Below are 26,810 nucleotides of genomic sequence, written 5' to 3'. Positions count from 1 at the left end.
AGATGAACGTGGTGCCTACAGGTGTTTGGAAATTGCTCCCAAGTATAAACCAGACTTGTGGAGGTCCACATTTTTTTCTGAGTTCTTGGCTGATTTCTTTTGATTTTCACATGATGTCAAGCAAAGAGGCACTGAAGGTAGGCCTTAAATGACTTCCACAGGTACACAATTCAGTACAACTCTTTTCAGAAGCTAATTGGCTAATTTTCTAAACTATGTCTCGGCATAATTTTTTGGAATTTTCCAAGCTGCTTAAAGGCACAGTTAACTTATTGTATGTAAACGTTTGACCCACTGGAATTGTGATATAGTCAATTAAAAGTGAAACAGTCTGTCTGTAAACAATTGTTGGAAAAATTACTCATGTCATGCACAAAGAAGATGTCCTAAACGACTTGCCAAAACTATAGTTTGCTAATATTAAATCTGTGGAGTGGTTAAAAAATGGGTTTAAATGACTCACTACACTGTCGTTCAAAAGTTTGGGGTCACTTACTCATTCTTCATTATTATTATTATTTCTTCACATTTTAGAATAATAGTGAAGTCATCAAAATTATTGAATAACAGAAATGGAATTATGTTGTGACGAAAAAAATCAAAAAATAATTTATTTTTATTTTAGCATTTTCAAAGTAGCAACTATTTGCTTAGAATTTGCAGAAACATAGTCTTGTTGTTTCTCAAATGACGGATGTTTTTAAAACAGTATTGAAGGAGTTCTCATCTACGTTGGGCACTTATTGGCTTCTTTTCTTTAATATTCGGTCCAAGACATCCATTACAAAAAAAAAACATTTTTATTTATTTTTTAGACTATTTTAGTTTTGTAATGCAATAAATTTAAATGTTGGCACAAGCATATTTTTGTCTACAAAACTCATTTATATCAAAAGGTTTTTAAGATCATGAGAAACAATGGTAAGTTACCCCAAACTTTTGAATGGCAGTGTAAGTAAACTTCTGACTTCAACTAATATATATATATATATATATATATATATATATATATATATATATATATATATATATATATATATATATATATATATATATATATATATATATATATAAATATTGATATCTTAATTGTTTGAATTAAAAATATTAGATATAACTTAATTGTATTAAATTATTGTATAAAAATTTAAAATACAACTTATTATAAAACAATGCATAAAATTATATGATTGATTAATTATTGTAGTAATTAAAAAAAATATTTATATACTTTATTTACACAATTTATAGTTGTATAATTATCCGTAATTTTAATGTAATTTATTTTATAATTATTAATAGTTTTTATTTTGGTTAAAACATTTCAATTTATTCAAATAAAATTATGATAAATAAAACAAAATATTTTAAAATAATGTAAAAATTATAATTAAATTATTACATTTAGTCATTTAGCAGAAGCTTTTATCCAAAGTGACATACAAATGAGGAACATAAACAACTTAGTCTTAGAAAAGTCAACAATATCTTCAGTATCACACTGCCAAGTTCTCACAGTGACAGGAGTAGTAAAGATGCTAGCTTAATGCTAGATTAATTATTGTAGAAATAAATTATTTATAATAAATAATTATATACTTACAGAATTTATACTTTGATAATTATAATATAGAATTATAATAATTTATATATAATTATATATATTTATATATTATATATAATTATTTTGGATAAAAATATTTGTTAAAAATTATAATAACATAATAGTTCAAATATAATATTTTTGTATTATTTTAATGAATAAAATTATATAAAATTATTCATATTTTAATAATTTATAAAAAAATAAAAAAAAATTATAAAACTTTTTTTTTTAATAAAATTAGGTGTCAGCTACACTTCTAAACGGTACTTACATTTGGTGACTACCCCTTCCAGTCGGATGATGTTCTGATGTGAGAACTGTCCCATGATGCTGGCCTCACTAAGGAAGTCCTGCCTCTGTTTCTCTATGTAGCCTGGTTTTAGCGTCTTTATTGCTACTGGCAATTCCTTGCGTCCTGGAGCTTTCAGAATTCCCCGATACACCTCTCCAAACTCACCTACAGCACAGCAACACAAACCACCAAAGAGAAAGACATACAGGCATCAGATAAGCAACATACCGAACTATAACTCCTTAATCTAGTGTCATGAAATATAGTGGTTATTACAAAACACAGAGGGGAGTCTTTGAAATGATATCCAGCATCAGAGAGGATGAGAAAAAATAATAGCATGTGGATGACCCATGTGCACCTGGAGCTAAGGCCATGGAAATGCCTATGAACAGACAGTGATTGGATTCATGGGAGGGGGGTCAGTAAGGGTATGAGAATCTGTGTACAACAAGCAGACACAAAGTGGACAAGATCCATGTCCTGTGGGAGGCTTAATAGGGCAAACGTAACCACACTGCACTGATCTTCTCATTTCAAGGCCAGGGAGGCTTAACATTTGAGGTATATCCTATAAACACTTGAGACTTAGGACTGATTTAGCAGTTGTTTGTTTTATTTTTAAGTCATGATTAATTAACTTTGGGGTTTTTTAATAGCAATACACTACTCCATGTGGGATTTGAGAAAGCTCCAGAGCGAGTTAAGAAAACAACACTGATTCAATTTGACTGACATTGGGAGGGGGGAAAAAACGGTCTCTGGAGGGGAAGAATTGCTACAGTAAAAATATTCCAGCTCTAACACGTAGAGCTTGAATCAGACAATTTCTGGTTTGAGCCTTGTTGAAGCTGTCACTCCAATGAACTGTAAAAAACCTGTCACTTGCAATGAACTGTAACATAACTTCAAATAAATAATGAGTGAAGTGCACCAAGGGGGAAAAAGCCCTCCCTTCCCTAAACTGCATTCAAAATAGTTCCACAGTGTGTTGTCAAACTGCCACAAATGTTCTAACCTGCTCCAATGACTTTCTGCTTGGTGATGTGACTGGGATGTATCTCGCTGGCAAATTTGAGCACTGCCGTGTTGGGGTCTTCATATGTGTGAGGATCAACATAGGTCTTCAATGGCTTCAGTTGGTCTAGATTGAAGAGAATTTGACAGTGAGATAGAAAACATTTAACAAGATCAAGAAAAAGCAAGTAAGTATGCTGGTCTTTTCAAAAGGGAGGAAGGGGATTCTAAAAGTGGAAAGCCACCAAATTAAATTCAATGCAACTAACCTGGGCTGGAGAAGTAGGTGTCCTCTGGCCCTTGCCTTGTGTGAGAGTTTCTTCGGCTGTAGAAGAAAAACAACTCAATGAGGGCTCTATTTTTCAGCAAACCGACACATTTCTTTTCAGACTTGAGTTTGAAGAGTGGCTAGCACTGGACCGGCTCCATTCAGTCGAGGAGTGCTTAGATAAAAAGCTGGTTGTGTTTGCCAAGTGGTGACAGAGGTCTGGGTTATCACAGGCACCTTCTCAGAACTGCCACAGCCTCAAACCCATAAGAACCAACCGCCTCTTATCTCACACAATAATCCCTCTGATTCATTTCCTTTGAAACAAGCCTCTTGTTAAGGTACACTTATTGAGCAGTCAACGGACAAGTCGTATTCAACTCTGATTCTTCCTTTAAAGTGGTGAGGAGCAATTCCAGTTAAAGTGAACATTGAATGAACATTTACGAAGGAAGAAAAGAAATGCCTGGAAAGAATGAGTGGAAGACAAAGCTCTGGTGTGTGCGTTGAGTGCTTGTTTTTTACCGTTTTCGCAGAAGCAGGACCACTACCACGACGAAAAGCATGACGCCTCCTCCAACCGCTGCCCCGAGGATCACTGCTGTGTTTCCCACTTTTTGAAGAGCTGAGAAAACAATAACAAAGCGGTCCGGCAAATAAGTAACTGGAAATAAGTCAATGGAAAAAATAAGTCTCAATAATATAAAAGATCAAACAGACATTCTATGTCACTTAAGCACAAATACATTGTTGCACTAAAAATATACCCTCACAAACTATAACATTTTAAAGACCCCATGAAATAATTTGATAAGCACAGTTTTTTTTTTTCTTGTGATGATCTATTTCCCATTGAACCAGGAAGTTTGGGTGAGATATATGGAAGGGCTTGTCTATTTTATGGAAGGGCTCCTCTATTTTTAATTATCCAATAGGCTTTAAGTTCCGTCACAACCATGACCCAGTATTTGCTACTAGCTAGTCATTTGCATGTGGTATTAGGGGAGGAAATTCTCATTCTAAAGAGAATCTGATTGGATAAAAATCTGTGTAGTGCAAGATGAGTCATCAATATTTTTGGTCCCCAAAAATAAATGTAGAAAGATACCGATTACTTTGTGTGTGGACTCGTTTTAAAGATAATCACCTCCTCTAAGAAATGTTATGTGATATCTTATGTTCTGTCTATTTTTTGTGAAGTTATAAGCAAAAATGCTACATATGAGCAACACCTGTTCACATGAAACATGTATGTCAAAGATATATACTTAGCTATTACTCACTATATTTTATTCTGTGAGTAAAACAAATAGGTTTGATGTATTCTACTCTTTGAGAGCTTTCCAACAACATATGACACATGGCTATTTGATGAGATTGGTGTTTTTACCAATTACAAAATTCGTGCAGTGCAAAATTATCAAAACGGAACACTTCTGATTTGTCTGCAAAGCACTTGTTTGCATTTGGTCATAATACCTAAATGCATAGTAAAGTACAGCTTCTAAGCTTTCAAACAATACCCATTTTGTGTTGGTGGTTATTAACATTTTGATCAGTGTTTTTTCCTCACTGGCCTTTCATCTGAGCTTAAAGGGTTAAAGAGAATTTTGTAGAAGTACAGTAGCATATAGGTTTAAAAATTAAAACACATCAACCTAACGCCATAAAACTTTTCTTGTAATTTAATGGGGTCTTTAAAGTCTATTTGTAAAAGGATTCTGTGTTCGATATAAGTTAAGCTTAATCGACAGCATTAGTGGCATAATGTTGATTAACACAAATGTATTTCAACTGGTTCCTCTTCTTTAAAAATTGCAAAAATCAAGGTTACAGTGAGGTGTTTACAATACAGGTGAATGGGTCCAAATTTTGGAGGGTTTAAAGGCAGAAATGTGAAGCTTATAATTTTTTAAAGCACTTATATTAATTATGTTAAAAATCATATATTATTTGAGCTGAAAAGTAATTTTAGGGTTTGTAGATATATCGTCATGGCAACAAAGTTGTAAAATTGGCTATAACTTTACACAGAAAAGGTTAGTAAGTGAATTTAGTAGTGAACACACTAAAATCATGTTAACACACATTATGTCAGTTTATGTCTTGTGGCTATATGTTTTTAACATTTACTGATTGTCCCCATTTACTTCCATTGTAAGGGCCTCACTAGGACCCAGATTTCAGTTTGTTTTTTAAAGAAAAGGAGGAGAAGTCAAAATAAATTTGAGTTAATCAACATTATGACAATTGAGATTAACTTTACTAAACCCGGAATATTCCTTTAATGGAATATTTTCACTTTGTTTACCTTGTGGAATTGTTGAAAACTCCTGTTCCATGCTGTAGCTGCCCGGACTGCCCTCTGGGCTGAGAGCTTGGACTTTAAACAAGTAGACAGTTGAAGGAGCCAAATCACTGATCTGGACTGAGTTCTTTTCCAGCACCAGCACAGTGTAGGTGGTCACCTTTCCACTGGCCTTCTCCTCATCATTCTCCTTTGGAAATGAAAATGGAAATGAATATGATTCAATGGAGAATAGCAATGCCAATATCAAAGATCAGAATTTGCAGTGAAGTATTTGAGCTTAAGACGAACATTGTGCCTGACCTTCTTGCGATACATCAGTTCGTAACGGGTGGCGACTGGCTTGGCGCGGTGAGAAACAGACCACTGCAGTGACAGGCTGGTGGGACCACTTTCCACTAGGTGCATTGAGGTCACTTTTGGGGGATCTGGGGTAAAACAAAAGGGTCAAAGATTCAATGAAGTTCAACTGAAAGTCCTTTAAGTGATAGTTCAGCCAAATATGAAAATTATGTCATCATTAACCTGTATGAACTTATTTTGTCTGTGGAACACATTAGGGGATGTTAGGCAGAATGTAAGCTTCAGTCACTATTCACATTCATTGCATCTTTTGGCCACAAAAAGAAAGTGAATGGTTACGGAGGCTTACGTTTTGCCTAAACATGAGAGTGAATAAACGATGATAGAATTGTAATTTTTCGCTGAACTATTCCATTAATTTAGAGTTCCCATTCCTTTTGACCAATACACTTCAGATGACTTTTCCAGTCGTTAATTAATGTATTAATGGATATGGATTGTTACCCACATTGTACCCATGTAGGGCAATTTCTAGCTGATAAAATGTTACATGATGTATGGTACAAATGGTACATGGTAGGCACAATTTTAACTATTAAGCGATAGAAAACTATGAGATATAACTAGAAAATCTTACAGTCGCTATAGAAATTTCTAGGGCTTTTATAAGATTTGACTAATTTGTACGACTGTCCCAGGCCTAGAAATCACAATTTTAAAATTCACTGATATTTCCAGGTTTTCCATGACCATGCTGGGAATCCTTTTTTTCAATAAGAGCACTGACCTGTGTAATGTAATGCTGTGTTGATACTGTTGATGGCTCTCTTATTGCTGAACTGCGACACTCTGCTCCTTGCCTCCACGGAGAAAGTATAGTTCAGATGGGGCTCCAGTTCACTTACAGTTACTCTGGTCTCCTTCAGGTCCGTGTTGCTCGGGTCAAAACGCACTTTCTCACCACAAGGCTGACATACTCTCCCATCGCACCGTTCACACATCACAGTGTATGTGATATCACTGCGCCCACCGGTGTTTGCAGGTGGCCTCCATGACAATTGAAGCTTGCCTATTGACATCTGAGCTGTGGTGGCCACCAGACTTTGAGGAGCAGAGGGTAAACCTGAGTAGACAAAGAGCAGAAGCCTTTAATTTACCTGTTCCCCTGTTCAAACGGGCTCTTGGTGCTTTAGTTAATCCCTAAAGAAAAGCGTGACATGGGTAAAGATCTGTAAAGGTAGATAAGGAAGGAAATTGTATGTTTGTTATTATAAGTGACAGGGGGCTAACAAGGTTATGTCACCAGTGGATGGAGGTGCAAAGCAGAATGACGGTTTGATCGTGAATGTTTCTCACCAGAGCAAGCGGCTGTCTCAGGGTCTTCAGGTGCCCGATAAAAACCCTCCATACAGGAGCAGCTTGCGGCTCTGGGGCCCGAGGGCTGGGTGTTTTCTGGACAAGATTTACAGGCCTCACTGGACACTAAAGATTTGAAGAAACCTGGCTGACATTCTGTAAAAAAAAAACACATGTATGACAACTTGGATGAGGATGAGAGGACACTGCAATTAAACAGCTCTCGGCATATATGTCAAGTGATTATCTATGAATGAACACAGCAAATTAACCTCCTTTGAAGTGATTTTTTCTCTACTTTTTTTTTTTTACTTTGTGCAAGTGTGTTCAAAGTTGGCCGAGCAAGACTAAGCACACTCCTACTCATCCTGTGTGAACCATCCCCCCCATTCTCTGCAAACAGGACCAGTCATCCCACATTCCAGCCCAGTACCTTCGCTCTCAAACTCCACCATGAGAGAAAACAGAACAAAACACATCAAACCAACAGACAGAACGAATGCTGCGCATAACAAAGGAGACTAAACACTTCTTAGAAAGCCAAACATTGTTTTCAACCAAGTTAACTGCCTGAATTTATTTTGTATTACATATTGTATAACATAGCAAATATTGGCGTACATGAAGGTTTTCATGTTTTCAATGCAAAAAAAAATTGGCTTCTGTTAATAAAGCACATTCTATAATTACTCTAACACAAAATTAAATAATATAGGGTAGGGGGGCCCGTGTAGCTCAGCAAGTAAAGATGCTGACTACCACACCTGGAGTTGCAAGTTCGAATCCAGGGCGTGCTGATTGACTCCAGTCAGGCTTCCTAAGCAACCAATTGGCCGGTTGCTAGGGTGGGTAGTCACGTTGGGTAACCTCCTTGTGGTCGCTATAATGTGGTTCTTGCTCTCGGTAGGGTGCGTGGAGAGTTGTGCGTAGATGCCGCGGAGAATAGCGTGAAGTCTCCACATGCACTATGTCTCCACGGTAAATGCACAACAAGCCACGTGATAAGATGCGCCACTCGGATTTAGGCGTCACTATGCTACCTCGAGGATTTAAGTGTGGATTGGGAATTGGGCATTCCAAATTGGGGAGAAAATCCCAAAAAATAAAATAATAATAATAATATAGGGTAGACTGAAGCCAGATGTGGGGAAGTTGTCACAAGGGCTATAATTCAGAAACAATAAGAATTTAATCAAATGTCAACTGTCAAATAATTTCTCTACCAGTGGTTTCGTTTGTTGGTTTCAAACACATTTTTTAAAATCCTCATAAATCAGATTAATGTGAATTCTATCCTTCAAATAATATTATAACTGCAGCACTTTGGTAATTTAGTCCAAGGACAAAAGTATTTTTTATTTTCATAAACTTGCCCAGACATGTCAGGTCAGCCCACATTTTATTGGGGCAAATTGTCAGATGTGTTTTACATGTTCTAAACTTATAGCATTAATTAATTACATTTTATTAATTAATTTTACTGGAATTGTAAAATAATGAATTATATGTACTGCATATATATATATACATATATTAAGATTGTACACAATTAAATTAAGTTGAGACCAAATGCTAAAGAATTGTTGCATTAGCTCATTTTGAGCAAGCAGTAAAAATCACGTTGACTAAACACCATCCGTAAGAAGTCTGAATCCATTTGAACATTTTATAGTAATGTGATCATAAACATTTTTGATGTCTGTGTTGAATATCACTTGGACTTTATGCAATATAATTATGTTCTCATATCAAACATAAAATGTATTTTGTTGATTTCATGCGTACTGGTTTGGTATTTTCAAATGGAGCCCTTTTTCAGTATACCTAATGCATTCTGCAGATAAATCATGTTTGACCTTTTCTCAAAACATTTACCCTTTTACATATTTTACATTTTTGCAGTTATATTTTTACATTTGACTGAAAATCTAAAATAAAAAACATTATTTTTTAAATAGTACATATTCTATATAACATAAAATATTATATAGAATATATATTTTTTATAAAAACAATTACATAAATGAAAGCGCAAGATTACGAACATACTGTATATAACAAACATTTTCTTGGTTAATTTTAACCAGTTACCAACTTGGTAACTAATACTAGATAAGAACACTTTTAGTGGTTGTATGAAGTTAACCAGAAAGTGGCACAATATTTTTGTTATAAAATTTTAAATTATATCTATTGTTTTATCATTAAAAACAAAAAAATAGATAAATAAAAGCTTTTTCTTAAAAGCTTGAGTAATTCTTTAAAATAAATGGTTGGATTTTTTTAAAAATCTAAAACAAACACAATCATGCATTTTAAAAATTGGGCAAAAAGTGTCCAAATATTTTGTGTCTGTAACACAATAGCCAAATCATTGTTTCCATTTTCTAATGGTTTGTTATCCAAGGATTTGCCAAACAGTTATAATTACAGAGTTGGGTGATTCCTCCTTCCTGAGTGCTTTGTATCAATTGAGGCCTTGTTTTGGGTTGAGCCACTTGCTCTCTCTCACAGGAAGGGGGTTAACGGTGGTATACATTACCTCTAATATTTGAGAGAACGCATTCTCTTATTTCAAAAGAAAACTCTCAGCATGAAAAGAATTCAGTGTGGCAGCACACATCGAGCCAATGTGTTATTTATTCCTCCTTTCAAGTCAACTCCTCATCCCGTTTCTGTGCCAGCTGTTGTGGAGACTTTACTGCAACTCATTAACTCGCCTCTCTGTGGAGGTGGGAATGGTGTGGGAGACAGGGGGACTGAGGGAGAGACATAGCGAGGGATAACAAGTCCTGCAGGGATTTGAAAGGAAAAGGGGGAGCAGGAGAAAAGAAAAAGAATAAGAATTGTCCTATTCACAGAGAACGGGGGCCGAACAGCTGCAGCTGTGAACCCTGTTTCATATGCCTACTGCACCCCCTCCAGCTCTCCACTGGTAATCACCAAATTCTTAAGTCCCCTCACTTGCCTCATGGCCACATGTGTGGGTCTAGCACAACATTCAGCAGCCCATTGACTCTGGACAACAGGCACAGTATGCCACTCAGTGCAGAGAGAGGGAAAACACTTGTTTCGAATAGTGTAGATGCCACATGACGTGATAAAACATTGTCTGGCTTCTTAACAGCCGAGGACAAAAAGCTGCCGGCATTTTGGAGGATTGTGTATGCTGGCGTTAGAGTTCTTCTTTAATCCTTTAATGCAATGGCATACAAAAGTTTACAAAAGAATTTCTCAAGTATTCTCCAAACAACACCCTGGGAATAAATGACTTGAAACTTTTTTCAAAAGTCTTGATTCAATAGTATTGAAGTCATAATTTACTCACCCTCATGTTGTTTCAAACCCATATGTTTTTCTTTCTTTTGTGGAACACAAAAGTACATGTTTGGAAGAATGACAGCCTTTGATAAATGATGACAGAAATACATTTTTTGGTGAACTATTGCTTTAAATCCTATTTTTCTACTCACATGAAGCAAATTTTAAGATACCAGACACAACTTTTCTTCCAATGTGTCAAATCAGTTCTATTTACTCTTCAAGCTATAGTCGGTTTCATTATATAACTAATGAGGCATTTTAAGTGAACTTTTCACTTTTCAAAATACAGGAATGTGGTTCAGTGCAAGGGGCTTTATTTTTTTTTATATTTCTTTTATTTAAATAATGTTGACTTCTAAATACATCCTGCATACCATAATAATAACAACAACAACAACTAAATAGGCTATATTACAGTTAAATGTAAATGTATATCATTGTCACCACCAGTGTTGGGTGCATCCAATTAAAGTAACTAGTGACTGTAATATAATTACTTTAGTCAAAAAAGTAATGTAATATAATATTTTTTATTCTTGTTATCAGACTACAGTTATTGACTTTCAATCAAAGTAATTACTTTTAAGTACATTACTTGCCCTAAAGTAATATGTATAGCAGACTTAAAATAAGATGTATTCATATGTACGTCTGTTAGCATTTCTGTGAAAGCTGAAGGGTGTGACAATAAATAAAAAATATAGACATTTTGAATTAAGCGGAAAACAAAAAACTTTTCTAGGAAAAGTAATTTAGAAAGTAACTTAAAAATAAAATAATTAGTAATGTGAAAACTTTTTACAGAAGTTATCAATAAAGTAATCTGATAATTGATTTTAGAAGTAATTAATAATTTGTAGTGGATTACTTATTTTGAGTAACTAGGGTGAGTCAAAAGTCCAGTTACACAAAAGTGCAATTTCTCTAGCAGTAGGTTTGTATATTGGATTCAAACACCTACTTCAAACCCCCCTTAAATTAGAATAATTATAATGAATTCTATCCTTCAAACTAAATTCCAATATCATCATATTTTAACTATAGCTATTAGTGAACACAATAAAACTGTAGTCTGTTGCATTATATGACTAATGTGGCAGTTTAAGATAACTTTTCACTTTCTAAAATATAGTATGAATGCAGTTAAGTGCAATGGGCTTTGTCTTTGCATTTCAGACACAACAGGAAGCAGGAAGCGCAAGTCTGACGCGTTGCTTCCTTCCTAAGGCAGCCAATGAAAGCATGTAGGGACACAGAAGGCGAATGTTGGACGAACTCTGGATGGAGGAATGAAAAACTGGCCCATTTGCAAAAATGGTAGAGCGAGGTCATAGGATAGAGAGGACTTATGGCTTTTGCGGAACGTTGATTACATTAATGTAATACAAACTTCCCAGCAGAGAGATGTGAGCACGTCTGTTTCACTCGACTCTCATGGGCCCCGTCTCACTATTTGGCACCAAGGGCTTAGGCCTTAAGAGGCTCTGAGTGACTGTTTGTTTATTGTGAGAGTAGCTGGATCCTGCTCGCCAGTGACCTACTGGGGTCTGTGAGCTGTGTGGGTTGAGTGGAACAGTCAGAGTGAAGACGGATGAGAGGCTGACATTAATGGACGGATGTATGGATAGATGGATCGACGGAGAAGGGGAAGGAGGGCTGAATGAATGAGTGTTTACATGGTGGCGGGACAGCACAAAGCCCTCCAGGACAAGAGTTTGATGGGGGTGTTTCAAATAAGAAAAAGGAAAGAAAAACAAAAGGCCTAGTCATTTAAAGCTAGGCGCAGAGGGGCTTACATGTAGCCTCAGGCCGGGTTGAGTTAAAGTGTGCTGCTCCACCAGGTGTTGATGGCCAAGTAAAACAAACAGTCCTGCGGAGTGAGTGCGGACAGCGGCCAGGGGCTCGTTTCACAGGGGAAGAGGTTAAATTCAGAAGGGGAGCCATTGCAAAAATAAAACATGTGCACTAAAGAAAATGAAGATTAAGACAACATAGAGCAATCATAAACATTCATTTTCTTCGCCTTGTCATGAGGTGAAGACAAGTTTACAACGCAGCTACGTATGCTGTCATCTTACTATTCTCATTATGTTATTCACTAGTTCACCCAAAAATGGGAAATTCTGTCATCATTTACTCCCATTAATGTTGTTCCAAACCTGTATGACTTTCTTATTTCTGTGAAAATCAAAAAGGAGGAATTTTTAACAATTGTACTGGTAATTGTTTTCAATAAATGGGGACTGAATCTTAAAGCTTTAAGAAGGATGCAAAAGCACTATAAAAGTATCCTAAAAGTATGACTAGTGTTTTATATTCCATGTCTTCTGAAGTCACTACATGAGTGTGTTTATATGCATTCCACTGATAACTAACTATTAAAAAATCTGATTTGAAATCTTCTGATAATTCTCTGCTTTTGACGTCAACACGTAAACAGGCATGCATAAAACACTGTTAAGAACAGCGGTAAAGATGTTTACATGCAGAGCGAAATCAGGGTAATTGGCAAAAACCTAATCAATCATGTGCTGATTGATTTACTGTATGCTGAAATCGTTTTTGAACTTACCCCGATAAAGGAAAACTGTTTAAGGTTTACATTACACCTTGTCGGCTTATTAAGCATAATCGGTATATGGTCGTGCATGTAAATACTCTCTTTGTGTGAAGAAAATACCCAAATTTAAGTTAAGAGTAAATACTGAATTGTCATTTATGGGTGAACTATTTCTTTAAAGAGTGCCCCCTTCCACTGCACCAGCTGGTCTGAGTACAAGCGGCAGCTGTTTACCACTGTATCTAGGTAACAACTTAAGACGACGTCACTGTGTTAAGTCAAGTATTATAGTTTGTCTCTTTGGATTTACCAAGAAAACTTGCCATACACAGAAAAACAATTGGGTTTGTCTCCCGCAGATGCATTGAATATGCAATGATATGAAGAATGTGAGCTGCTCTCTGAAGGTGTTGCATTTGGACAAAAGCAGGTAGGAGAAATGCATTATACCACAATAATTGGGATCGTGAGCCTGCAAAGACATGAATTAGATGTCATCACAAGTGGATCACATCCGTGATTTGGGACGATTGTGTTCATATCAGCAGCAATCCGTATCAGAGTTCACATGAACTGTACAGTGTATTCACATTTGTAGTTTGGTTCTCTTGGTCAGCACCAAAAAAAGAAAAATATACATTTAGTCCTGGTTCGCTTAGCGGTCACACTGGCATTTTTAACACCGAACATAACGATACAAAACAAAAGGCATCAGGAAAAATTCACAACCTGATTGGACAGCTTTTATGATGTATATTTTTGACGGAACTTCCAGATCATCCAAAACAATGCTGGCTGCTGGCCTTAATGTGCTTGTTATATTTATACATGTATACATGGTGATATTTTTACCAGCGGAGAACAACGAAGAGCTAACAAAATGTGTAAAGGAGTCAAAACAGCAGCAGGAATTCCTCCGTTGCACACACAAACGAAGATATGCTGCAAGGACAGCTGACGGCGGTTCCGACACCAGTACCGAACTGTAATAGGCAACATAGCTCCTATGATGAGGAAAAAACAGGTATGCTTGAGGTCAGTATTAGGCAAATTCCTGTTTTTGGTCCGTTTAGACGTCTTTGGTCCATGTTGTGTTCATATATCAATCGAACCGCACCAGAGTTCATTTGGAGTGGACCAAGACCCACTATTCAGGCGGTCTCGATCCGCTTGTTTGGTGCACACCAAAGTTCAAGTGACAGTGTTCACACTTGTTCAAATGAACCCCACTAACAGAGCAATCACACCAGAGTTCGTTTTAATCAAACCAAACCTACCAAGTGTGAAAACACCCTTAGACTACCTTTTCAAGCGGACCCGGGTAAGATTTGCGGGTGCACACAGCGTTCACATTATCCAAACGAACTGAACTTTGAAGTCTTTCGACCCCAGGTGCGCACCAAAAGAGCTAGTGTGAAGACACCCTGAACGTAATGCACAAGTCATATGGACTACTTTAATGGTGCATTCAAGCTTCTTTAATGTCATATTGGAGCTTAACTGTAACGGCTATAACACAATAATGCAAAATTTCAGAGCACTGGAAAATGTTCTTCATTAACGCACTAACCAAGAGAGTGATCACTTCACTTCTGGGGATGCAGACTTTAATGTTCAACATAAACAATTCTTTTTTTTCCATGTGAGTGTTTCTGTGTGCAGATTTTAAAGTAACAGTTTCTGTTCGGCCAAGATTTTCTGCCTTTTTTCTCTTTCGACTGTAAACCAAAAATACCAATTTATGCCATTTTCAGCCAAAAAAGTAGGTTCAGCCCTAACTGTAAGAGTTTTAGTGTAGATAAACGATAAAAATGGTTAATGAGGGCCTGGGTAGCTCATCGAGTATTGACGCTGACTACCACAGAGTTGCAAGTTCAAATCCAGGGCGTGCTGAGTGACTCCAGCCAGGTCTAAGCAACCAAGATGGCCCAGTTGCTAGGAAGGGTAGAGTCACATGGGGTAACCTCCTCATGTTCATGATTAGGGGTTCTCGCTCTCAATGTGGCAGGTGGTAAGTTGTTCATGGATCGCGGAGAATAGCATGAGCCTCCACATACTGCGAGTCTCCGCGGTGTCATGCACAACGAGTCACGTGAAAAGATGCACGAATTGACAGTCTCAGAAGTGGAGGCAACTGGGAATTGTCCTCCGCCACCCGGATAGAGGAGTGTAACCATGCCACCACGAGGACCTACCAAGTAGTGGAATTGGGAATTCAAGATTGGGGAGAAATGTGGCTAAAATGAAAAATACATTTAGCAGAATCTAACAGCATAATATTTCACTTTATACATAGAATGTTTTTACCATCAGTGAATGGTCAGTGGACCAGGCAGAACAATGTTAGAGCTGTGATTGTGGGTGTTTGTATGTGTGTGTGTGTGTGTGGGGGGGGGTGCAGTAGTAACATTAAGCCAGCGGGGAGGGAATGGTCCCTAGGCATGGTGAGAGCATTAGTGCAAAGAATTATCAGCCCAATGGAACAGTTGTAAGAGAATTACATCTACGCTTTACAATTCCACTCGCTCTTTCATCTAGTCGTTAACAGACACAATAAATGCTCTAATCCTTCTCTTTCACACTTTTCACTCACTCTAAAGGAAAGAGGGCAAGACGAAGAGAAGATGACAGAGCACAAAAGGAGACAAACATTGAGACCCATCCAGCAGATTTGTTAATTAAGAAGGGAATTAACTAAGAAACCTGAGGGACAACTGAAAACACTACAAAAAAGCTAGTGAGATCCTCAACATCTGAATGAGCACAACTAGTTTATTACTATGGATGGGAATCAGCAGGGACCTGGCAATATGATGTTCTATGCACATTTGGGTCATGATTAGATAATAATTTGATTATTTGTGTTTAGTGTATTGCGATTAAAAATTGTGTTATATATTGCGATATTTTACTCACTTGTTACTCATTCATCTATATTGGACATTGGTGCTTTGTGCAACACATGCTGAACTTCCTGCTTTATGTTTAATGTACTGCAATTCGAAATTGTGATATACTGCAATCTTTCACTCACTTGTATCTCTTTCATCGTCATTGGACTTTGGTGCTTTGCGCAACAAGAGCTGAACCTCCTGCTTGACTTTACCATAGTGACTTAGAAGTAGCGTATAGGCATGTGAGGGAACATTGCACTTTGTGCACAGTGTTTAACATTACACAAAAAACTTACAGTAAAGCTGTATAAATTATCATTAATAAAAAAAGTAACGTTTATAGTGTCATTTTAGCCTGTTCTGAGTTTTCATTTTGTTCGAAAAGAAATAAGTGGGTGTTCATGACATAATGCCACAGTATGTTTTGTCATCTCACACTATGAATGGTTAATCTCTTTTTATAAAACAAAAACCCCACCCAAATATATATATATCCTAGATGTTAGAATATTGATACAGTATTATAATGTAAAATATTGCAATAAACTAAAATAAAATAAAAATGACCACGACACTGTAAAAATGAATTGAGCAATCTTAAAGATTCAACAACAAGATGCAGTAAGATTTTTGAGTTCTCTCAGCAACAGTCTTAATAATTGTCCCCAGTAACATTGCTGTTTAGTTAATGTGAATTAGTTTGTTCACTAAATGCAAAAATTCTTGTTGAGAGAACTACTAATTTCTTGTTCAGCCAACTATCAATTTGCAGTATGAGAACTTACATTTTGTCATGAAATTAAATGCAATAACTTTAAAGAGAGGCATGTCTTGCAAGGCAGTACGTAGAATTGTTTGGCATAGACGCACTATAAACCACAACCCCTAACACACAAACGTCAACAACAGTGACAATCAACATACCTCATTAAGTTAAAAGATGAGCTCCTAACATCAACACACAACAAATGACTAACATTGGCAACAAAAAAAACAAATTGCTGGGAACTCGCAAATCAGTGACATTGTTCAATATGAAATTGTTCATTCAGACAACTCTGTTAGACTAGTTGGGAAAACATTTGGGGGAATATTGTTGGTCTAACATGTTTTTTTATATAGATACAAAGTAATTCACATTTTGAGTTTCTATGATTAAAAAAAAAAAACATAAACTGTATAAAATGCTATTTACATTTTTACATTCTATTTACATCTATTATTGCACTGATCATCAAAAATATTTATTTTGCTTTGGTTCATCCAAAACATTTGCTCATCATCCAAACACTGAGGCCACATTCACACTAATCCATTTTCGGATTCAGTTTCCAAACGGCAGTATTGGAGAACACTTTCCTTTTTGGTGGAGGAAAACGCAGTTTCAGTGTGGATTAGAAGCGCAATCATAACAAAATCAATGCGTTTTCAAACTAAAACATATTAGTGTGGAAAAGGCCAGAGATGACAACACAGATGGGAACAGCCACAAAAAAAAGCAATAAACCAAATTCCTTAATAAGTGAATGAAGGCTACGACTGCGAGTGACAATAGAAATCCCTGAGCTGACGAGTTGAAGGGTCACAGGAGGATTAGTAGGCCTCCGGTTTCCGCAATAGTTTGTCCTGTTTCAGGGGACACAGAGCTGACACGGGCCAGGAAACTGCTGATCTCACACACCAACAGCACAATAGACTCAACACTGAGCACATGCACACTATCCTGAAATCAACTCCACTCGAGGCCTTCAATGTGTATAGAACATCAAGTTACAGAAAAAAGTATGTGAACCCTTGGATTTACCATGGATTAAAATCTGCATGAATTGGTCATAAAATTGGTCTGGTCTTCTACTAATTCACAACAATAGACAAACAAAGTCCGCTTAACACACATACAACGATACTGTAGGCATAATTTAGGGCTGCACAATATATCAAATTAATCAAATTATCACAAATGCACATTTTATGATATGCATATCGCAAGGGTGAAAACTGAATGATTTTAATACAGTAACGTTCAAAGTGAAGCAGATAGCAGAAAACAGACTGGGTGCGTGATTGTCACTTGGCGAGCGTGTGTGCAATTTTCATAGGCACTGACTCAAATGATGGACAGTTTCACAATTTGTGCACATGTAGCTATGACAGGCACTCTTTCACTCTGCGCTGTGTGTGCAGACGATAATGAGAACAGACGTTTGTATTAAACTCAAACTTGGCTTGTTTATTGGCCACTGTGGTCTGTGTGGGTATATCAATGGATGGGTTTCAATTAATGGATTGTACCGTGAAATCACTCCTCCCTGTATAAAGTTCAGCGCAGACTGACAACAAGTATGTTAAACCAAAGCAGAAAGCGAACAGGAATTACAGTGTGAAAATAAAATATTTTACAACACTGATTATTGTAGGATATCCCACAATGTGGTGAAATTAAATGTATATTCATGGGCTTTTTTTTTTTTTTTTAGATTAATTTTAATATCTGCCACATGTGTAACTCCAAAATTGTGAAACTCACTTCCAGCTGATATTAGAGAAGAACAGACTTTTGGTATATTTCAATCTTATCTTAAAAAAAAAAAAATTCAGGACAGCTTTTACTTACCGGAAATTATTACAGTATTTACATTTTTTATATTTTTTTTTTTAACACTGTTGATTTTATTAACTCCGTTTTAATATGCATGTTTATACTCAGTGTAAAGCCCTTAGAGAAGCTATCTTTAAAAGCATTGTATAAAAATAAAAAATTATATTTTATTGTTATTATTACACAGTAAATGGTAAACCTTTACATATTATATGCAGTCTATATGCAATTTGGAACAAAAGACAACAATGTTTATGATCTCTGGAATAGATGGTCCTTTTTTCCCCATTAAAAGATATGCGATTGCATTAAACATAAACAGTTTATTTGGGCGGTGGGTGTTCTGATGTTCCTCACGTTCCAATGATGTCAAAGGATTATCGTATTGCATTTTTCTTACATATCGTGCAATCCTACCATCCTTGCACCACCCATATCATTTAAACAGCAATGGAACAATATACGATGCACACAAAGAACAAGAAAAATAAATGACTGATCGTTCCAGCAGAATTGTATGTAACCTATTTCTCACTTTACCAAGGTGGACAAATCCACAAAATTCCCTCCTTCCGATGAGTCACTTGATGATAGCAGAGCAAAGATCTCTCCAACACCCTCTGACATTTCAAAATAAACCATGAGTAACTTTGATTTCAAGTAAGTCTAGTTTAATTTGTTCATTTCTATAAAAGAGCCATTATATTAGAAATTAACAACAATATCTTTATTTGATATAAGATCTTGGCATTAAGTTGACAAAGGATCAAAAACTCATTATCTAAACTTGTCCAGGTAGATGGCACTGCCAAGAAATGAGCCAAAATTGTGTAAGTCATTTAAAATTAATCCCAAAACTAAACTGCGTCTGTGAGTTAATAAGTGGGATATGAAAATAAAGTAAAGAGAAGAATTAGCATCAGATAAAGCAAAGAGTAATTACACACCAGGTGATATAACCTGGAGCTCGATTACAAATCATGATTATGTTAAACATTCGCAGAGCTTTCATCAACAAACTATTTCACGTGGTTGCTTGCGGAACACACTATATAGTGGTATATTTGAAGACTACAATATCATTTAGTTATATTGTACACACAATACACAAATACTTTTTGTATACATACTTTTAGCTGAACAAAGAGCTAATTCTTTTCCATGTTTATGTCAGCTTTCACTTGCAATTCTCAACTGTGGTGAGTTGAATGTTCACATCAACCACCAGAATGGGGAAAAAAATGTGATCTCAGTGATTTGGACCATGGCACGATTGTTGGTGTCAGACAGACTGGTTTGAGTATTTCTGTAACTGCTGATCTCCTGGGATTTTCACGCACAAAAGAGTTTACTCAGAATTGCAAAAACCAAAAACATCCAGTGAGTGGCATTTCTGAAGACGGAAATGCCTTGTTGATGAGACAGGTCAATGGAGAATGGCCAGACTGGTTCTAGCTGACAGAAAGGCTCCAGTAACTCTAATAACCACTCTGTACAATTTTAGTGCACAGAATAGTATCTCAGAATGCACAACACATCAAACCTCGAGGCCGATGGGCTACAACAGCAGAAGACTACGTCAGGCACATTATTAGGACCCTATTCCTAATAAAGAGCTCAGTGAGTATATGTTTATTGCTTAGAGTAAGAGTTCAAGTTTATCTTACATGTTGTGCATGTAAACTAAGGATAGTCTAAAAGCATCTATTTGTCTTTGGGAAATAGGCAGGGGATAAGCAAAGCTGTTTATTTACAAGACACCATCTGAAATCTCCCAGAAGCGAAACAGTATTTGCAGGGCCGTGTGAAACTGGATGTTTAAAATTTCAATACATGTCACTTCCAAGACCTTTTCAAGGCCAAAAATAACACATGGTCAGAGCAGCCAATAGCAATAAATATAATACATGCTGGCTAGTTGGTTTAATTTTGGATTACTCAAGGGATCTTTATTACAGTCACTTAAGTTTAGAAGAGGGCATAAAGGTGGTACATACTAAAAAGCATGAGGAAAGAAAGAAAGATTCAGATAGGAAGAGTCAGATAGGAAGATACAACCAGTATGATTCCTGAGAACACACCCATGACAATTACTACCCAGCTAGTCACTCACCACACATAATACACACAGCTCTTACTTGGTCACTCATTACTCTTGGCTTTAGCATGTTTCAGTGAGGGAAAATCTTATTTACAGTAAAGCACAAGGCTTCCTCAAGACAGAAATAAGTTACCATAAAAGATTCAAGACCATCAGGCCTAATCAGTCTTTTTTTTCTTCTATAGACCAACAACATGTAGGCCAAATAGCCTTTGAAATGTTCCAGAAACTAGCAATTTTTTCTGCTCTGGAATCCTCGAAAGGTTTACCGCTAGTGACAGGGTGTGGGCATGAATACCTTCAGCAATCTAACATACTGTAGGTCAGGCAGCGTGTCTTTGTGTGGTCAGCTAAGGTATGCACTCTTATTTCAGCGAGCGTTATGACTGAGAAAGGGTGTGTTTTATGAGTGGAAATTGTGTCAGCATCAACACGAGATTAAACTTGAATGCAACAGTGTATGTACTTTTAAATAATCTCACCATAGACAGTTTACCATCCTGAGAACAAAGTTCGCATTACCCCAACCTCATATTTACCCTGTTCTGTTTTCCAGTGCCCTGATCTAAATATCCAACAATGATTGCCTTTCATCAACAGTACATCCATCATTGCAAGTCAGCTCTGGCCTGGAGCTCTCCCCAGGGAATTTTTAAGGCCTGCCGTAGTTGGGGAGGCTCTTTAATAAACCTAGCAGGAATGCATCAGTGGAGTGAAAGGGGGGCGGTTGCAATGGGGAGGGTGGAGGGGGGTTATGTCTCTTGTGGAACACAGCGCTACATTGTTCTGCTACCTTTACATTCCATTCTCCACCTTTCCACTACAATCTCCTCCCCCTCCATAGTCTTACGCTTTATTTCTCTTCCAATTCTAAAGCATGCATACACCTGTTCCCACAATCTTCAATCTATAAATCAAGGAATTTATGCAAATGAAAAAATGATGAGTATGTGCTTGGCAAAGAAAGGAATCTCAAACCGTTGGCCCTGTTTAAAATGTATTTACTGCTCTCACTGATTCACTCTGTTTCATTGTGTGCATTCGGCTGCATTTTACCTGACATTGTATGCAGTAGAATTGTTGGGAATACTGCATGTTATGTTAAAGTGTTGGGGGTTAGAGGACGTTTAAAATGGAAAGATTCTAACTTGTCTCAACATGCTAGTATTCTCATGCACATCTCTGCCATCACAATCCATTTTAGGACTGTCACATGGCTGATGTATCTCTGGTGTGGCAAGGAAAAGAACAGACATGAGGGAGAAATAACAGGTGGCCAATAGAGCGATATTGTCATATCCTTAAAAAAGAAAGTTTTAAACCGGTCTTTGAAATGTTCTGCCTAAAGCAAAATAGTCTGCAACGACCAATGACTTGTATTTTAACTTGTATTTTAAAGAATGCCGGGGGTCATGGGAGTCAAATCCACTGCCAGGAAGAGCAAACACATTTCAAAACACATGAGTAACTTAGTAAGCCTGAACAAATGGATGACGAGATATATATTAAAAAAATGTAGTGTGTGAAAAATGTATCTGCTCCATAGTATGAAATAAGAGCAATCAAGTCCAAAGAATATCCTCTCCCCTAAAACACACACAAACGTTTATGATGTTGAAGCTAATTGAATTTGTAGAGTGCTTATTTTTGTATATTTAATTGCAGTTAACACAAAGCATAAAAAAGGCATTCTTTTATGTGGCATCATCATAGCCCTGCATATGAAACAATTTATTTTTCCTCCAGGCTTTTTCTTATGGCCAATTTTGTGATAACATCCAAACAAATGTCCCCACAATATAAAACAAATAACATCACCTCCAAAATGATACAGGATAATACAGGAAATAATGATAAACTACAAATGAGATGCTAATCTCAATCCATGTTGAAATCTAGTTATCAATCCCAGTCCTTAAAGTGATAGTTCACCCAAAAATTCTCTCATAATTTACTCGCCCTCATGCCATCCCAGATGCATATGACTTTCTTTCTACTTCTGAACAAAATTGAAGATTTTTACAAAAAATCTCAGCTCTGTAGCTCTATGTTAGGTACATACAATGCAAATGTATGATGACCAGAACTTTCAAATCCAAAAAGCTTATAAAAGGTAGCATAAAAGTAATCCATAGTACGGATTGAAGTGGTTAAACATACCTTCAGAAGTGATATAATAGGTGTGGGGGAGAAAGAGATCAATATTTAAGTCCCTTTTTACTATAAATCTCCACTTTCACATTCTGAAAGTGAAAGCAGAGATATATAGTAAAAAAAAAAAATTAAATATTGATCTGTTTCTCATCCAAAGTGATTGCTTCGCTTCAGAAGACATATATTACACCACTGGGGTTGAATGGATTACTTTTATGCTACCTTTATATGATATTTGGATTTGGAAATTCTGGTCACCATTCACGTGCATTGTATGTACCTACAGAGTGGAGATATTTCTCTAAAAATCAATGTTTGTGGTCAACAGTAGAAAGAAATTCATTCACATCTGGGATGGCATGAGGGTGAGTAAATGATGCAACATTTTTCATTTTTGGGTGATCTATCACTTTAAGTGAAATCAGATTTCACAGTAGACTCAATTTGGAAATCAGAGTTTCCAAGAGATGATGGAAACTGTGGAAGTCAAACAAAGGAACTCATATCTTACCTTGACATGTATTGTTCATGGCTTCAAACCCGGGTAGGCATTGGCACTGGCTCACTGGCACCACCCACTCCCCATCCGTGGTGCAATAAATGCGAGGTTGGTCCTCACTCACAGCATTCTCCACACAACTTCCAGCCACCTCCCGCAGGGCCTGGTTCTCTCCCCCTGCCACTGTCTCAGGGAATGCTGCCAAGCTCTTCACTGTTGCAGGACATGTTTTATAGTAAACTCTGACAGAGTAGATGGCTAAACAGGCCCCAATGTCTTGGAAGGCCAGGTAAAAGCCCTTACGAGAAAGATTATCCACTACTTTTGTCTCGACGTTCATCTTCATTTCGCCAAGGCTGGATATTTCATCCGGAGCGATGGTGGCCACCTTGCGGAACTGGCCTTTGCGGAAAGCAGTGCCAATGTCAGCATCAGCCTCAGAGGCATACAAGTTAAAGGTCTCCTTGCAGATAAGTGAGTCTGCATTGAAAGAGTTACAATCACGAACTACAAATCTCAGCTCCACAAAGACCCGAGAGGCGGTGGGGTGACGCTGGATGAACGTAGAACGAAGCCAGTTGTCTTGCTCCCGTTCCTCAACGTTACATATATAATAGTTATACAGCAGAGAACCATTCACAGCTCGCTGGCCTATCTCCCACTGCAAAGTGAATAAAAAATAATGGATGTTAGCAATAGTCAAAACCAAGGTTGTTGAAAAGAAATTTCAAAGATGCCAGCAAATGTTCAGAACAAAAATAACACAAAATGTCCTGACCATGGAATTTTAAGTAGTAGTGAGGATGCTGGGTAATTACCCACCAACTTCTGGCAAGAAACAATACAGCAGTTTTTCTACTGCATCTAACTTATGTAATATGCTGCAACGCATATCGTTTCAAATGCAGTAAGCAGGGGGGGGGTTTTACTGTAATTTCATGTGTCTACTGTGCTATTAATTACAGGAGAGTTGCATTGTTTTCATAGTGTGTGGCATGCATATAAATCTTTCTCTGCAACAAATGCTTCCAGCTAAAAAAGACTTGTGGTTTTAAGCATTTCATACGTTTGAAAGTAGCAGAAGCATTTCAATAAACAGCCTCTCATTAAAAGTGCAATTAACTTTCTATAAAGTAGAACATGCTGACACCTTGTTCACATTCTTCAATTCTCAGCTTTTTCAACAACACCCTTAAGAATACAACTACTAAATACATTTCTTTAGCCTACTTAACATTTCTTTGTTTATAATACATTTTCCCACAGATTTCTATGTAGAGAAACCGTCAGACGGGTTATTGATTGGACGAAGATGTAACAAGTCTGTACTTGCAATCTCGGTCCATTATCATAGAAAGAAGGAATAAAAGAATGGGTTTAAAACCAATTATGCGTTTACATGCTAGTTAACATTATAACTGTCGCTCACGTCACAAAAAGCACCATATGCGCCAAGCTTTAAATGTTAATTACACCCTTAGTTTTACAATCCCTAACACGAGTCTTTAAACATATACGAGGCTACAAGTGTTCAGCAGGAAACAAAGTGTCTGCAGTTTTCTGAACATTTCCAGGAGTTTTTTTCCTAAGTATGTAAAAGGGTACAACTGAAGGAAAAACCCCTTCATGTTTTTTTTTTATTGTATTTTTTTATACGTGAAACAAGCGAAAATATGCACGAAAAGCGTTTAGACTCGTTATAATGAGCTGGGCACACAGAAATGCAGCACAATGCAATGTTTAAGGCTTGTACGGTAGTATGTACTCACCCCACTCTCAACAGGCGATGTCAACCAACCCAACTCTGCTCCAGATGCCATCATATCCAACAGCACCTCTGCGATAATTACGCAAAAATATTAGCAATATATAAGCAAACATTTCTGGCAGCATAGATGCATAATTAAAAAATACACAATGAAGAAAATATACGATCACATTTTTTTCAAGAGGGGAAAAAAAGGGAAAATTACAAACGCAACACATGTTCGTTTAACCATAGTAGCTATATACCGTGTTACAAAATCGTCCGGATAATATTTTTTCGTCGCTAATATGCAATTTATGCTTCGCTCATTATCATATTTGCTTTAAAACCAGCCAGATCGTTTCTTACTTTTTTGAAAAATCGTGTACATTCGATTGGAACTTGACAGACATAAATTTGCCTCCTTTCATACACGAACGTTTAAAATAATTTCATTCACAGCGAATCTTATTTGCGGATTCGCAATGAATTGATGAAACCAGCCGTTTTAACGTGTAAAAAGTCAAAAGTTGTTCGCGCACAGAATTTGATTTAACTACATGCCAGTCATAGGCAAATAATGAGCAAAAACGCAAATAATTGCCACAGAGACATTTGGCTAGACATGGCATAAAACAGAGAGCCTTTAAATAGTTTAAGCCATGTGAGTGAACCCGAGTGAGACGTTTTAGAAAGTTTCAAAAAGTTACGTACCTTCCTTTTTTTGAAGAGAAATAAATACTATGTTCATAAATACATTCACAAATAAAATACGCTTAATCTGTCGGTAATCCATGTTCTCTGTGCCGTGGACAGTGATCTAGGCTGCTCCACGCTGACACCAGTGCCTGTTTCAGTTGAGCTCTCGGAAGACTGTGATTGAGAAATGCCGAGCGTTATGATGAACCCCGCCCGCTGGAGTGTGATCGACGGAAGGAGGGGTGCTCAAACCGCTCATGGGCACATTCACATGTATGAATTCTGTTGTTTGACCCCGCCCCTCACTTCTCAATTTACCTGTAAAATGTACAGTTAACCATCATTTAATCCTTTATGAATTGAGACTTTCTGACCTATCTGTGATTATGGTTGTCGGTTATGATTAAATAAAAAAAAAAAAAAAAAACGTCTAACTGTCATAAATAATTATCTATCCATAATAAATGTACCAGTTAGGTTCACACATGCTTCATGCTTAATAAATGCATCAAAAATTGCATGCTCAAAAACTGGTGCGAGCTTGGATACAAGACATAAATCATGACAAAAGTGTTCCCTAGCAACTCTTAGGAATTTTGGAGTCAAGCTCCCTGTGTTTTGAGACCCCTTCTTGGCTGACTCCACTGACAGCCACACAGTGGAGTCACCAACAAAAAGAGCACAAGTGAAAGAAGTTACTTGACAGAGAGAATTTCACCACAGTCACCCCACTTTCAGTTCATTTAGATACTGCAGAACAGATCATGCTAAAAAAAAGGTAAAAAGATAGGCCTACAAAAAAGGTTACTAAATTATCGTACACTATCATATATCTGCCAATCAGACAGTAAGTTAGACGTTTAACAAAAAAATAATAATATTTAAACATATCAAATAAAATGTATAGTTATTTTGGTCCTTTTTGTTTGTGTTACACCTGTGGAAAATGTTTGAGATGCATGCTGTCATTGCACTACCCTGCATAAAAATGTTCACTTTCCACGGCTCTGACACTACTGTCCTTCACAGCAAGGACTGTTTCCAGTGTTTCAGATTATTTTGGTTAACAATGACATGTGCTTG

General features: G+C 36.9%; 1 protein-coding gene across 1 annotated transcript in view; it reads right to left on the bottom strand.

The window, feature by feature from the left end:
- LOC127619230 (ephrin type-A receptor 2-like) overlaps positions 1-25,913 on the bottom strand; it is a 36,496-nt gene extending 10,583 nt beyond the window's left edge. Inside the window, exons 1-11 of the mRNA XM_052092049.1 lie at positions 25,743-25,913; positions 25,051-25,118; positions 23,294-23,942; positions 7,151-7,306; positions 6,582-6,917; positions 5,795-5,919; positions 5,495-5,681; positions 3,709-3,808; positions 3,185-3,240; positions 2,917-3,042; positions 1,878-2,063 (exon numbers count right to left, since the gene is read on the bottom strand). Coding sequence (XP_051948009.1) covers positions 1,878-2,063; positions 2,917-3,042; positions 3,185-3,240; positions 3,709-3,808; positions 5,495-5,681; positions 5,795-5,919; positions 6,582-6,917; positions 7,151-7,306; positions 23,294-23,942; positions 25,051-25,118; positions 25,743-25,824 — 2,071 coding nt within the window. The 5' untranslated portion in view covers positions 25,825-25,913. The remainder of the gene's footprint in view (positions 1-1,877; positions 2,064-2,916; positions 3,043-3,184; positions 3,241-3,708; positions 3,809-5,494; positions 5,682-5,794; positions 5,920-6,581; positions 6,918-7,150; positions 7,307-23,293; positions 23,943-25,050; positions 25,119-25,742) is intronic.
- Positions 25,914-26,810: the final 897 nt, after the last annotated feature.

This window comes from Xyrauchen texanus, chromosome 25 (assembly GCF_025860055.1).
Source record: "Xyrauchen texanus isolate HMW12.3.18 chromosome 25, RBS_HiC_50CHRs, whole genome shotgun sequence".
Taxonomy (NCBI): Eukaryota; Metazoa; Chordata; class Actinopteri; order Cypriniformes; family Catostomidae; genus Xyrauchen; species Xyrauchen texanus.
Note: the sequence above shows the minus strand (reverse complement) of the source record. Positions and strands in the feature narration are given on the sequence as shown.